The sequence below is a fragment of the Acomys russatus genome, chromosome 19, assembly GCF_903995435.1.
Source record: "Acomys russatus chromosome 19, mAcoRus1.1, whole genome shotgun sequence".
Lineage (NCBI taxonomy): Eukaryota > Metazoa > Chordata > Mammalia > Rodentia > Muridae > Acomys > Acomys russatus.
The window spans coordinates 12,824,578-12,839,503 of record NC_067155.1 but is presented as its reverse complement, the minus strand read 5'-3'; the positions used below and the strand labels follow the sequence as shown (position 1 = coordinate 12,839,503).

The window sequence follows — 14,926 nt, the reverse complement described above, 5'->3', positions numbered from 1 at the left end:
AACATATTTAATTTCAATATAGATGTAGCTGATAACTCATAGATTTGGCACATAATTGTCAACTGGTAGACGTACATTTTATTATAGGAAGGAGAGGTATCAAAGCTAGAGAATGTTCTGATATACTAAAAAATCAGTGCCTAGCCCAGCTATCATCAAAAGGGTATCATTCAGCAACCAGTGGGAGAGACTACAGCAGAGACCACAACCAAACACTAGGTGAACACCGGCTTATTCCAACGGAGAGGGGAGGAAGGATTCTAGGACCCAGAGTAGTGGAGCACACCATAAAAACAAGGACAGATCACCTAAACAGGGCTCATAGGGGCTCACAGACACTGAACTAACAATCACAAACTTGTATATGTCTGACCTAAGACTTCTGCATGTATGTTATGGTTGTGTGTGTACCTTGTGTTCTTGTGTTACTCTTAATGATGGAAGGAGAGGTGCTTCTGACAATTTTGCCTGCACTTTGGAGTTTTTTTCTTTTACTGGGTTTCCATATCCAGCTGTGGGAATAGTGTTTGTGCCCAGTCTTATTGTATCTTGTTAGGCCAGGTAAGGTTGATATCTGTGGGAGCTCGCATTTTTGTTGTTGTTTTTTATAGTTTTTGAACAGAATGAGAGGAGTTGGACTAACTGAAAGTGAATGTGGGAGAGGGTCTGGGAGGTTTGGAAAGGGGAAGTGTGTTTGGGATATAATCTATGGGAGAAGAATAAAAGTTAATTTTTTTATTTGTTTATTTATTTATTTATATTTTGGCTTTTATTTTTTATTTAAGTAATTTATTCAGAATGACATATCAATTGTTATCCCCACACTTGTATCTTTCTTTTTCTTCCCTCCCTCCATCTTTCACACTATTCCCCGCCACTAGGTCTGTGACAGAAGGGGACCTCCTTCCCCACCATATGATCACAGCCTATCAGGTCTCAACCTGGAAGCCTGATTATCCTTCCTCTGAGTGCCACCAGGCCTCCCCAACAAGGGGAAATGATCATATATGGGGCACCACAGTTCATGCCAGAGTTTCTACTCTCCACACAACGGGAGAATGTGCTGTCCATTGACTAGATCTGGATAGGGGTTCTAGGTTTACTGTATGCATTGTCCTTGGTTGGTACAGTAGATTGCACAGACCACCTTGGTCCAGATCTGCCAGCCTTACTGGTCTTCTTGTAGGTTTCTAGGACCCTCTGTATCCTTCTTTTCCCCATTCTACCTTATCTCTCTCACCTGGAGTCCCAATAGGAAGTTTCAATATTTATCCCAATCTCCTGCTAAGTGAAGACTTTCAGGGGGCATCCCTGGTAGGCTAGTGTCCAATTATAAGTGAGTATGTATAATGTATATCTTTCTGGGTCTGGGTTAACTCACTCAGGATGATCATTTTTAGTTCCATCCATTTGCCCATAAATTTCATGATTTCCCTCTTTTTAATAGCTGAGTAGTATTCCATAGTGTAAAATGTACCACAGTTTCTTTATCCATTCTTCAACTGAGGGACAGTTAGGTTGTTTTCAGGTTCTGGCGATTATGAATAAAGCTTCTATGAACATGGTTGAGCATATGTTCTTGTGTTATGGAGCATCTTTTGGGTATATTCCAATAAGTGGAATAGCTGGATCTTAAAGTAACCCAGTTTTCTGAGAAACCACCAGATTGATTTCCATAGTGGTTGTACAAATTTGTACTCCCTCCAGCAATGAAGGAGTGTTCCTCTTTCTCCACATCCTTGCCAGCATATGCTATCACTTGAGGTTTTTTTTAACGTAGCCAATCTGATGGGTGTAAGAAAGAATCTCAGTTTCATTTGATTTGCATTTCTCTGATGACTAAGGATGTTGAGAATTTCTTTAAGTGTTTCTCAGCCATTTGATATTCCTTTGTTGAGAACTCTCTGTTTAGTTCTGTACCCCATTTCTTAATTGGGTTACTGGGTTTGGTGGTGTTTACTTTCTTGAGTTTTTCATATAATTTGGATATTAGACCTTTGTCAGACGTAGGGTTGATGAAGATCTTTTCCCATTCTGTAGGCTGTCGCTTTTTTTCTGTTGACAGTGTCTTCTTCCTCACAGAAGCTTTTTAGCTTCATGAGGTCCTTTGACTAACTTTTCAGGAAGTTGTCTCCTGTGCCAATGAGTTCCAGGCTCTTTCCCACTTTTTCTTCCAACAGATTTAGTGTTTCTGGTTTTATGTTGAGGTCTTTAATCCACTTGAACTTGAGTTTTGTGCATCATGATAAACATGGATCTCCTTGCATTTTTATACATGCAGATATCCAGTTAGACCAGCAATATTTGTTCAAGATGCTATCCTTTTCCCATTAAATAATTTTGGCTTTGTTGTCAAAAATCAAGTGTCCATATGTGTGTGGATTTAGTTCTTGGTCTTCTATTAGATTCCATTGGTGAACCAGCCTATTGCTATGTCAGTACCATACTTTTTCAATTACTGTTGCTCTATAGTACAGCTTGAGATCAGGTATGGAGATTCCTCCAGATGATCTTATTGTACAAGACTGTTTTAGCTATTCTGGTTTTTTCCGATATAAAGTTGAGAATTGGTCTTCCAGTGTCTTTAAAATTGTGTAGGTATTTTGATAGGGATTGCATTGAATCTGTATATTGCTTTTAGTAAGATGGTCATTTTTACTATGTTAGTTCTCCTGATCCATGAACAAGGGAGGGAAAGAGAAAGAGTGTAAGTACAGCCTGGCACACTAGGCTGTGCTGGGCTTTGGATACAGTGTCCACATGGTTGCCATCCCCTGGGGCTTTCTGTGGACTCTCCTGGCTACCTGAGGCTACACCCACCCAATTTCCTGGGTTTCCCCCAGACCAAAGCTCCAGACTCTGGTGCCTCACTACCCACAATTCAGTCCCAGATACAAGGTCCGTGATATAGAGCATAGATGCAGCTCGCTGTGGGTACTGGTTCAGACTCTCGGGACTGGGCACCCAACCTGCATGGATGAGTTGGATGGCACAAGGACCCACCTGTGATCTTGACTGTGTGGACCTCTCTCACCTAGGGCTCTCCTCTCCAGGTCTTGCAGTCTATAGCTTCCAGCTGGGTCCCTAGTCTCCACCCTGCACATCAGATACATGCATATTGAGTGCTGCCATCTTGGATCGTCTGCCAAAAGCTGATAATTTAAAAAGATGAGTCTGTCATCCTCTTTATTTTGTATCTCTCCTAAACGCTGATAATACATTTACCAGAGAAATGCATTGTGCAACACGTTGCATCTTACTTACCCAGGTAAGCCTTCTTTATCTTGGCCAAATGAATGTTTCTAGAGATATGGAAATTAAGAAAGGTGTGTGTGTGTGTGTGTGTGTGTGTGTGTGTGTGTGTGTGTGTCTTTGTGTTTGTGTGTTAGTTACAGATTCTATTTCTGTCATAAAACACCATGATCAAAAGCCAATAGGAAAGGAATGGGTTTAGTTCATTTTAAAGCTGTTAGTTCACTATCCATGGAAGACAGGGAAGGAACCTAGAGGCAGATACTGAAGGAAAAACCATGGGGAAGTGGGGGTTCCTGGCTTGCACATCCTGCTTTTTACAGCACCCATCACAACCAGCCCATAGAATTGTGCCACCAACAGTGAGCTGAGTCCTACCACACCAATCTTCAATCAAGAAAATGCAGCACAGTCTTGTCTGCAGGCCAATCTTATGCTTCCTTCTTTCCAAATTCCTGCATCTTATGTAAAGTTAAGAGAAAGGTGGCCAGCATAGAGTGCATGCTTTATATTTTTGGATTTTCTGTTTTAGTTTTTACTTTTATCATTCAAAATCAAAACAGAGGTGACATTTTTCTATTGATCTATTTTCTCTTGTTTATTCAGTATTTTCATGATTGTGATTCTCTATGATCTGATCTTCATACACTTTATAAATCTTAAACATTTTAGTTTTATGCTAATACCAGATTTTCACAGCTTTAAAGTGTAAGGCGACAAAACTTACAATGTAGTTAAAACAATTATGTAACAACCAGGTATGGTACCAAATGCCTTCAATCAATGCACTCTGGAGCCAAAAGCAGGTGGATCTCTGAGTTAGAAGGTAACAACGATTACATGCTAAGGTCCATGTCAGTGAGGATTTCAGAGTAAAATGCTTTCTTAAAAATTAGTATAAAACAATTCAAATATTATTTCATAAATCTGTATAACATAAACATAACACATATTGTTGTATTGTCTCAGGGGAGATGTGACACATGAACTCTCAAAGTGTAAAATGACAAACAGGAATAGATCTACCGAACATAAATCTTATGATATAATAAGCAGTTTGTGGTGTTGCTTCTTCAATCAGGTATATAGTAGTTTTATATATTATCTTAATGAATTTTCTATTGCAGTAATAAAAATGTCATGACCAAATCAGTTTATAACAAAGATTTTAATTTGGTTCATTGTTTTATAGGGTCATATCCCACTATGACATGATGAACAAACAGCTAAAAACTCATTTCTTGACCCACAAAACAGATAGGCATACAATGGAAATGCTGAGTGTTTTAAACTTCCTACAAGGCCAGACCTCCTATACATTTCCCAACAGTTCTTCTAACTTGGAATCAAGAATTAAACCATATTATCCCATAGGAACTGTTCTCACTCAAACCCTTTTCCTAAATACATTTTCCTAAAGCAAAGGAAAATTGAATAAATCTCAGATAATGACCCCAGCCACGCAAGCCAAAGGAAAAATGTTGAGTATCCCAATATATAGTTGCTCTTGTGTCCCCATCATGAGATTCAAAGCCTTGAATGAGGCTATTTAAAAATACCGTCTTCACTGGCTTCTTTATGTTGCCAACCTAAAACTTGTTATGCTAATAATCACTGCCTTTACATCACCATCACATCAATTTCTAGTCTCTAGACAAGGAAATATCATCCTCCCTAAAAGTGTTATACAAAGGGAAACAATTGTGTAGTTCTTTGATTTATTATAACATCTGGAGGGGCTGCCCAACTTTCATACCAAATGTCCCATATAAGCTCTAAGGAGCCAGATAAGCCATTTCCTCAATAACACATTGCAATTAGGGTTACCTATTCAGAGACTGCATAGATGAGAACAGGAGATACATATTGCCTATAGAGATTAGTATAGACAAGAAAGGAAAATCACCAGTTCTGTTTTGGCTAAAATACAGAAGTGTCTGTGGACCAAGGGGAAATATCCCCTCTTCAGAGATCAAAGATTCCAAAAATTAAGAACTGTTGGTGTCCTCAGTCCCTGATGTGGTCCCTAAATGATTCTGTGTTTCCACTTTAGAGTGCAAAAGATCAGAGTAACAATAAAGAATAAGAAAAATAAACATCTTTTATCCAAGAAAGTAGAGGCTGTGACCTGCTTGTAGACTCAACTTTCAAGTCACATGAGTCAATCACCTGGCCAAGTAATTACATCTCAAGAAGGGAGAGAAAACCCAGGGAATATGACCTTGCCATGAGTCATGCTAAAGAGATGAGCAGAACAATTATCTGCTTGATGAAACACACTAATTTTCTTCCCACATTTCTGCACCCTAGCACAGGCTTTTTACACAGGATAGCCTTGCTATTCTGAAATTCTGTTCTTTTTACCTCTGCTCCAAGCATGCTTATCCTAATACTTAGCATGTTATAGAACTTTCTCCAGGCCCTACTCCCCACCATGCAGCACTCTGCCACTGTATGTCAAAAATTCCATGCTTACTAATTTCAAGGTTCTAGTTTTTTCCTATGGCTTCTTCATTCCCTTTCTTTGAAAAGGTGTTGACATTTACAGCTCATCTAATTTTGGTGTGGTTTTCTTTTAAATTGTAATAAAGTCATTCTTTGGCTTCCATTTGGTGATTTCTTAAATACTTTTATTAGTGGGACTATGAAATCCAAGAAGTAACCTCCCATTTTTATTTTATAGTCTGGTTAACATGAGGAGATCATAACAAATTCCAGTTTCAATAGCATAAATTCACATAAATGCACTCACATAAACTAATAAATGTAATCATAAGAATAAAATTTATTGGAAGTACAATTCAGATTTCTAATTCTATCTATCTTAACACTTAAAACCCATTGCATTCTGTTGATTGCCCTCTCATGATGTTGATGAGTGGAGGGGAGTGGGACTAGTCAAACCAAGCCACTCCTTCAAGGACACTCTGTGGATATCATATCCTGCTCTGTAACTTCTCTTGAAATTATAGATACTCAGATTTCATCCACCTATTCTGGGATCTGGGTAGCCAAGGATCCACAGTATATTCCCTGGAGATACTAAAAGACAAACTTCATGACATCCACCATCTTAGATTCTCCGGTGATTTTGTCCTATGGTCTAATTGTACTACCATTAGCTTCAAACACTCTCTTCACCTAAGAACTTTTGTTTAGACTCTGTCCACTACATGGTTTTCAAATCCTGCCACTTTGTTTATCTCTCTCTCTCTCTCTCTCTCTCTCTCTCTCTCTCTCTCTCTCTCTCTCTCTCTCTCTCTCTCTCTCCCACACACACACACACACACACACACACACACACATGAACAAATGAAAAAATACTGATATAGACACAGATAGCTATAGAAGAAAATGTAGTCTTTAGAAGTCTAAAGTAGTAGGTTTCCATGAAGCTTCTTAATAGGATTTTAGTATTATTAGCTCTCCCAATACTCTCTCCTCTACACTGGCTTTCCAACACTCCACCATAATGTAACTCTCTGTGTTCCATTACCCCCTGTAGTTCCTTAAACAATTGTGTTCTTGTAAAAGTCCTTTAATCATATTTTCTTTTACCTAACTCGTGGTTTTATGAGGTTATTCAAAAATGAAACACACATAATTCAAGATTCAAAGCTAATGTCTACACACTAGGAAACTAAGCAATGTTAGCATTACGTTGTGGGTAACATATGCAGAATGATTGCTTCTCAACCATCCATTTACCTACAGATTTCATCATTTATTGTTGCTTACCAGATGAATAAAACTACAGGGTATAAATGTACCTCATTATTATTATCCATCCATCACCTGATGGACATTTAAGCTCTTTCTATTTCATGGGTATTGTGAATAGACTGACAATGTAAATGGGTGGTTCTTTATATCAGTTAATGATTTCTCAATTTATATCCTTGTCTGTATGTACAGAATTGACTCTTTACATATAAAATTCTATAGAAAACTGCATAGCCTATTATATTAAAAAGGCTCCATGGGTAAATTTGAAATGAGTAATGATTTTCCTCAAAACAAATGAGATTGAAATAAGCCATGGATTCATGGGCTAAACTCTGCCTTCCGTAGTTTGATTTGTCAGACTAAAATGTCTTTGCCACACAGGGAAAATAAAAGCGAACAGATCACAAGTCTCTCTGAAAGGGCTTGATGGCAGTTCAAGAGTAAAACCTTAGGAAATACATCTAACAACTCCCTTGATCTATTCTGAAGTGCAGCTGTTCACACCTGATGACAACACCAATTCAGAACTTATAGTCTCCCACAGGAAACATGAAAAACTTTTTCTAATTTCTGCTCAGCTACTCATTAAAATCTCACAAAGTCTTGGGCATCATCACCAATGCCCAGTAAGTGAAAATGGTGATTTGCTCTGGGGAAAAAGTTTTTCTTTCATTACAGGTATCCCAACATCATCAACTAAACATGGTCAATAACAACACAGATGATACAGAAATTAACTCTCTGAGGGATGTCAGGTCTAGGCACTGCCACTTTATGAGCTCTCATATCTGGCTATGTTCTGTGATCTCCCCAGAGCGTCCTGGAAAATATGGGAGAGGTAGGTGTTTCTTTCTATCTGTGTTGGGGAACAGATGCCCAGAGAAATTTTTGAAATGGAGAGGAAGTCAGGGATGTGTTTCTTCAGTAACTCTTCAGGAGTTGGTCTCCATCCCTATGAGCAACTCCTTCCTTGCTGTGACTGGGCAGGTGGGATGCATGCAACTGTAGGTTTCTCCTTGAAGTTCTTCTCTAACCTCTACAATTCACAGTATCTTCTGAAGCCAACTGTAATAATTATAATGGTTTCTTTTTGTCTCAATGGTTTACATAATAATGTTCATGATTTCATTATTCTGAAGAAATGTCTATCTCAAGGCTCAGCACTCTTGAAAATGTTCTTTAAGGTGATATCTATATGTGAGATGACAGATTTTTAGCTGATGTATGAAACTACTTATTCGTATGTAAAACAAAATAAACCAAGAAAGCAGTAGACTGAACATGAGTTTTCAAAAACTGGCTTTCAAATAACCTGGCTGGGCAAAGACTTTAATGGTGATGCTGTTAATATTTTTGGATTGTGAATTATGAAAGCTGGAGATATATCAAGTATGTGTCCAGCTGATTACTTAGAAAAACAAATAAAATGAATAAATTTAAATGATATCCTTGGGTCTCTCAGATTTTTTCCCACACAGATTATTTTTGTGTTATATGAGGTTCTTCTATGTGAACAGAACACTAGTGATTTTTTTTTCAGAAAAATTATGTGTTCTATCATTACGGTAAGTAATATAAAAATGTATCAAAACTTCATGGATTATTTTGGGAAAATAAACTTTAGTCACAATCTATAATGAAACATAAATCTTAACTTAGTTATATTTTTAAAAAATGCACTCCTGTCTATGAATGTTCATGTATAATTATGCAGAGCTCATATGGTATTAAAATGTATTCCATATTGTTTACCAACAGAAACAGAATTCCATTACACACATAATTCAATCATGAAGCAAGAGAAAGTATAGAAAGTATGCAATTGATATTTTGGAGTATTGTCCATGCTGTGTTTTTCAGACATATCTACTTTAGTGTGATAAATTTGTACTTGCTTTTGTGGGAAAAGAAAGGACTGCAAATGAATTGAAAATCTTAGATGGTTGGGAACACTCTTGAAGACAGCATTGTCCAAACTGATCATATTCCATTCTCTTATGAAGCCATATCCATACTTCCTCAGAATAAAACCCTGCAAACAATGGAGCAAGTGGCTTTTCAGATCCTTTTGGCTTTCCAAGTTGGGGTTGGGACTGTAGCCAACATTCTTCTTTTTGTCCATAATTTCTCTTCAGTCTTCATGGACTCACAACTGAGGCCTATACAGGTCCTTCTTATGAACTTAGCTGTGGCTAATGCCTTCAATCTCTTCCTCTATGCAGATCCAAATCATTTCCCTGTTTTTGTTCCAAGGAAGCCCCTAACTGACTGCTCATGTAAATTTAGATACTTCCTTCACCTAGTAGCTCGAAGCACAAACATGTGCTCCACCTGTGCTCTGAGCACCTACCAGTTTGTCACTCTGGTATCCAGCAATTCGGGTAAAGCAATGGTCAGAGGAAGGACTTCCAACGTCCTGAGTCATTCTTGTTTCAGTTGTTGGCTCTTCAGTGTTTTATATAATGCTTACATTCCAATCAAAGTCACTGGTCCCCAGAACACACACAATGAAACTGATTCTAAAAGTAAGAGGGTCTGTTCCACATCTGGTTTCAATGTGGGCATGGGCTTCTTGCGGTTTGCCCATGATGCTTTGTTCATTAGCATCATGGTCTGGACAAGTGTCTCCATGGTGATTCTCTTAAACAGACATTATCAGAGACTGAAATACATTTACACCGCCAACCACAACCACAGAGACTATCCTGAGACCAGAGCAACCCACACCATCGTGATGCTGGTGATCACATTTGTGAGCTTTTATCTTCTAGACTGTATTTGTACTTCCTTTCACATTTCTTTTGTGGACTCTCGTTTCTGGTTGAGAGATATTATTAAAGTTTTAGCTTCCAACTTCCCCACCACTTCTCCTTTACTGTTGCTCTTAAGGGATCCTAAGGATCCTTGTTCTGTGCTATTCAGCTGCTGGAAATCACACCCCAGGTGACAAACACAGATTGTGTCTTTGCAAACAGCCATCAATATCCGATTCTATAAGAATATGTTGAACATCTTCCTTTATGAACGAAGCATGCTGGCTCACTACTGTAATCTTGGCACTATGGAGACTGATGTGGGTAGATTGCTGTGCAATCTATGGCAGTTCATACTCTAACTGGAAATCCAGTTATGTTTTTTACATGAAAACCCTGTAGCACAGTTCCCTGGCCTATGGCAATTGAAAGAGGACAAAAGAAAGAAAGCCGTTCACTACAAATACTCGACTTTTTTTTTTTAGGAAGTAATTGCTATATTTTTTGATATGTGTGAGGATCAAATATTTCCAAAAGTCTGTTATTAGTTTTTGCTTTTACTAATGTGCTTGTCCAAAGGAATTCATTCTACTTATTTGAAGGATGTCCAGAATATTTACCTCAAATCCATGAGGCTAATAACCTCTGTTTAACTGTCAATTGCATGACATAGATTTCAGTTGAAATCAGAATGTCTTGCTTCAGGTTAGAATATCGGTGAAGGCATAGACGCTTCGTCTCTTAGCCTTATCATATGAGTTTTTACTTTTCACCATTTAAAATCAAATCTAAGCTCCTAGTTTTCTCCTAGACCTCTGAGTCTTTCCCTGCTTATTTTGCCTTCCTCCAGGTAGTATTATTTTACTCTCTTATTTTGGCACACAATACAATTTGGAATACTTTAATTGTTAATTCATCATATTGTTGGTCTTTCATATTCTATATGACCTTTAAAACAATAGTATTGCAGATGCTGGCCAGAGAAGAAAGTAGGCTAATTCCAGGTCTTTGTCTCTACTTCCCCTCCAAATCAATCCTTGAAGTCTCAATTGAAGATTCTTAGCACAATGCCAGCAGCAATCTTCCTTCCCCCACTGCTCCCATCTTCAGCGGATCACACAGATCTTCCTTTCCTAAGCACACCATCACTGATGCTTTGTTCCATACTCCTGCTCCACCAGGCACTCCCATGGAACCCAGAGTCAACTCCTGCCAGAAAAGCAGGTAAGCTAACAGCAGACCCCCAACTCTCCCTCCATGTCGCCAAGCAGAATCTCCTAGTCTCATCCTGAGCTCTGCATATATAAACTAGGTATTTTTCAGGTGCTTTGGTCCCAGCGTGTCATTATTAGACTCAACACAAAGTCTTTGTTCATCCTACACCACCAAGATCCTTGAATAATCACTGGTCATTCAGGAAAAGTCATCATTTACAGTCTCCATTTTACAAAGAATCTAAATCCCATTGTTAACAGTTTAGGTGTAAAGTTTTTCTAGCAGAGGTTACTGGTCTTTATCTTAAAACATAAAGAGTTGATAACATAATCATCCACCCAGGGGATAGAGTGCTCCATCAGTCAGAAAAACTCAGCCATTAACTTGAAGATCAGAGGGTTTTAGTTGATTTATTTGTTTATTCATTTCTTTATTTACTTTGAATCCTGTCCAGTTTCACTTCCTCCTCTCTTCCCAGTCTTTTCTCTGGCATTTCCTCAGCTGCACAGCAGCCTCTCCTCCTCCAGTTTCCTTCTAGAAATGGAGACCTCCCATCATAGCAAGTTTCAATACAACTAGGTGCATTTTCTCTTATTGAGACTACAGGAGGAAGCCCAGTAGGTTGAAAGAGTCTCAATGGCAGGGAACAAATCATAGGCAGCCCCTACTCTTGCTGTTATGAATCTCACATCAAAACCAAGTTATACAAATATTACATATGTGCTGAGTCCCTAAGTCAGTCCCATTCATACTCTCCTGGTTGGTAGTTCAGATTGTGAGGCCTTAAGTGCCCAGATTAATTGATTCTATAAGTTTTTTACTGTGGTGACCCCTCTACCTCTTATAATCATTCCATTCCCTCTTCCTCAGGATTCCCCAAGCTTTGCTTAATGTTTGACTGTGGGTCTCTTCATCTGCTTCCATCAATCTCTGGGTGGGTTATGCCTCTCTGTTGATAGATACGCTAGGCTTCTGTCTACAAGTATAGCAGAATATCACTAATAGTGTCAGGGTTGGGCTCCCTCTCATGACATGGGACAAAGATGAGAGCTTTAAGGGGGCTTTTCTTTTTATATTTCTTTTGGATGATGTCATCATCAATTTCATCAGGTTTTGCTATTTACATTCAGTGCCACAGGCATGTCTGTTCCCAACCATTCTCTGGAATGTACCAGGCTGACTTCTGATTTCTATGGGGTTTGCTGGGGAATCTGGGGGAATATATAAAACCTTATGGTTATAAAATATCTATATGAGTAATATAGTATTTAAAAACCTAGGTGCTTTTCTAGAGTGGGAAAGAAAGCTGGCAAGGGTACCAAGTTATAGTCTTAGTAAGTTATAAAAGATTAAATGATGCAGGACACATGATCTGTGAATGTGGGAGAACTGAGCAATAGCAAAAGTGAGGCTGATAGATGCCCTAACACCAACAATTTCAATCTTGAGACTAACACTGCAACTATAATGTCAGATGCTGAGACTCAAGGCCAAGCATTAGGCAAAGCTCAGGGAGTCCTGTGGAAAGAGGAGGGGGATAGAAGTGCATAGAGCCACAAGAAGACAAAAAGAGTAGACTTACCTAGACCTGTGAGGGCATAAAGAGATAAAACATCAACAAAAGATTCTGCATGGACTGGGCCTAATAGCCCTACACATATGTAACTGATGGGTAGTTTGATATTCATGTGAGGCTCTTTGAAAGTCGAGCAGCTGCTGCGCATGACACGGAGCCCGTTGCCTGGTTTTTCATCTCTTCTCTCCTGATGTGGCTGTCTTGACTAGCCTCACCGTACGAGGATGAGCTCGGTCTTCATGCAACTTGATGTGTTGGGGCAGATTGTGGGCCTCCCATTTTTGAGGATAAGGGAAGGGTGGGTAGGGAAAAGCTAGAAGGATGGGGAACTGGGAGAATTACAGGAAGAGGGCTATGATTGGGATGTAAAATGAATATATAAATTTTAAAACAAAAATTTTTTTTGTTAATATCATACTCAAAAGCTCAGGGTTTTAAGTTTCCTTTGATTAAAAAAAAAATCTTATCGTTATGCCGGAGTCATATTCATTATCTTCACAGTTTGCAGTCAAAGTAAAGAATGTTCATGCCATTAACTCAAAACCGTTTTCCAAGTTTGACTATGACACAAAGGTTTAAAAGCTATTGCTTCTTCTACTGTGTGAGTTTCCATAAATTTAAGATGTTTTTAAGCTTCAGAAATCATTTCGGATCTGCCTCTCAGGTCAAATGGACTACAGATTATCTATCTGTATACATTGTATACACTATAAGCTAACAAGAAATAGCTCAAAGTCATTTTAGTACATTTACTTTTTATTTGGCACTATATCTAGTGTGTCATTTCTAAATAAAATTGGCATAAAATTAGCTGAGATATATGTTTTCTCCTCTTTTATTTACTTTATTATTTATACTTCAACTAACATAATAGAGGCAAGACTATGTCTTTCAGATAGTTTATTTTGCATTGGTCACATAGGTTACCATAGCTTTTCCTTTCTCTGATATTCAAAGCATGTGGGATAAATGATGCTTTAATGACCCCAAAGAGATTTTAAATGTCTACAATACAAAGACACTGCTGTTAATATCACTAGATTTTACAAAGGACTGCTAAATTAAGCCACCTTATATAACCTAAGAATGTGTAATCCTCAAAATATAGATCAAAATGTGTTTAATTGGAGAAGTAATTTTTTCACCAGGAGGCAAAAAGCAGTAGATTCCTTCAAATTTAATAAAAATAGATCTTATGAGGAAATGCTTCCTGAAAATATTGGATACAGAGATAAAGGAAGAACATTCTCTCCCTAACAAAACAACAACAACAACAAAAAGTGGGGTACAGTCTGGTTATACAGTCCAAATGTACTTATAAACTTTGATGCATTTCATATGCTCAAACAAAGAGGAAAGAATCACCATTAACTGAGTTGTGCACACAACACATTCCATAAAGAGGATAATACAAAAATGTACCTAATACGTTACCTTTAGGAGTTTGTGTGTTTTAAGAGAAAAAGGACAAAGGAGGTGGATGATACACCACTACTGATGGAACAACAAGATCTGGAAGGACATCCATGATCTGATGGCTGTTGCTCAGGTCATGTGCCTTCCATAGGTTTCTCTTTCCTCTATTCTTATGTCTTCCTGTTATTCTTCATTCTAACCCTGAAACTTCCCAGCCTCTTTCTAACCTTCCCAACACCTGACACTGGAGATTCTTTGCTAAGGACACATACAACTGACAGAACAAAATATTGGAACTCAGGACGGACCACATCAAGTATGCCAGAAGAGGATGGAGAACCCTCTATATCCCAATTCAGTCCCCACTCTTCCGAGACCTTTAATTCACTTCCTTACTGAGACACAGGAGACTGCCTCAAGGATGCCTCCAGATATGAAGGTTGAAGACATTGGGCATGCCAATTGAATCTAGCAGTCATAGTGGCACCATGCTCACCAACATTAAAACTAATTTTCAGCTTTCCATCAGCAACCCTTAGTTGTGGGTAAGCTCCACCATAACGCCCATGCTAAATACCCATAGCTAATTTATATGTCTCTTGCCAGCTTGTCCCTCCCTCCAAATCTGTCTTCATCCAAGTTAACATTATTTAAACTTAGAAGGAGTTCCAAGCCACCCTTTCCTGGCTATAATAAATCCAATATACATCACACCTTCTTTCCCTATCATCCACCCCAGCTCCTCTCAGTGCTTCTCCTTTGCTTCCTGCACTGCCTGCTATTGACAGCTGTTCCCATTAACACCTCTATTCATGAACCACATTGACCCTTCCCATACAAAAGTTACATTCCTCCCTTTAATCTAACCCTCCCCTTTTGTCTTGCAGGACCCTCTTCACGATCCCATCTTACTTGTTCCTAGAACACCATTGTCATCAAACTAATATGTGTTATATGAACCAACTCCCCTCTGTTCTGTGGTGCAATA

At 38.5% G+C, this 14,926-nt stretch overlaps 1 protein-coding gene across 1 annotated transcript; it reads left to right on the top strand.

Annotated features, from left to right (window-relative positions):
- The first annotated feature begins 8,666 nt into the window (after positions 1-8,666).
- Positions 8,667-9,925, top strand: LOC127203203 (vomeronasal type-1 receptor 4-like). The gene is made up of 2 exons (XM_051161998.1): positions 8,667-8,678; positions 9,002-9,925. Exons 1-2 carry the CDS (start codon positions 8,667-8,669, stop codon positions 9,923-9,925), a joined length of 936 nt encoding a protein of 311 aa, XP_051017955.1.
- The last annotated feature ends 5,001 nt before the right edge of the window (positions 9,926-14,926 follow it).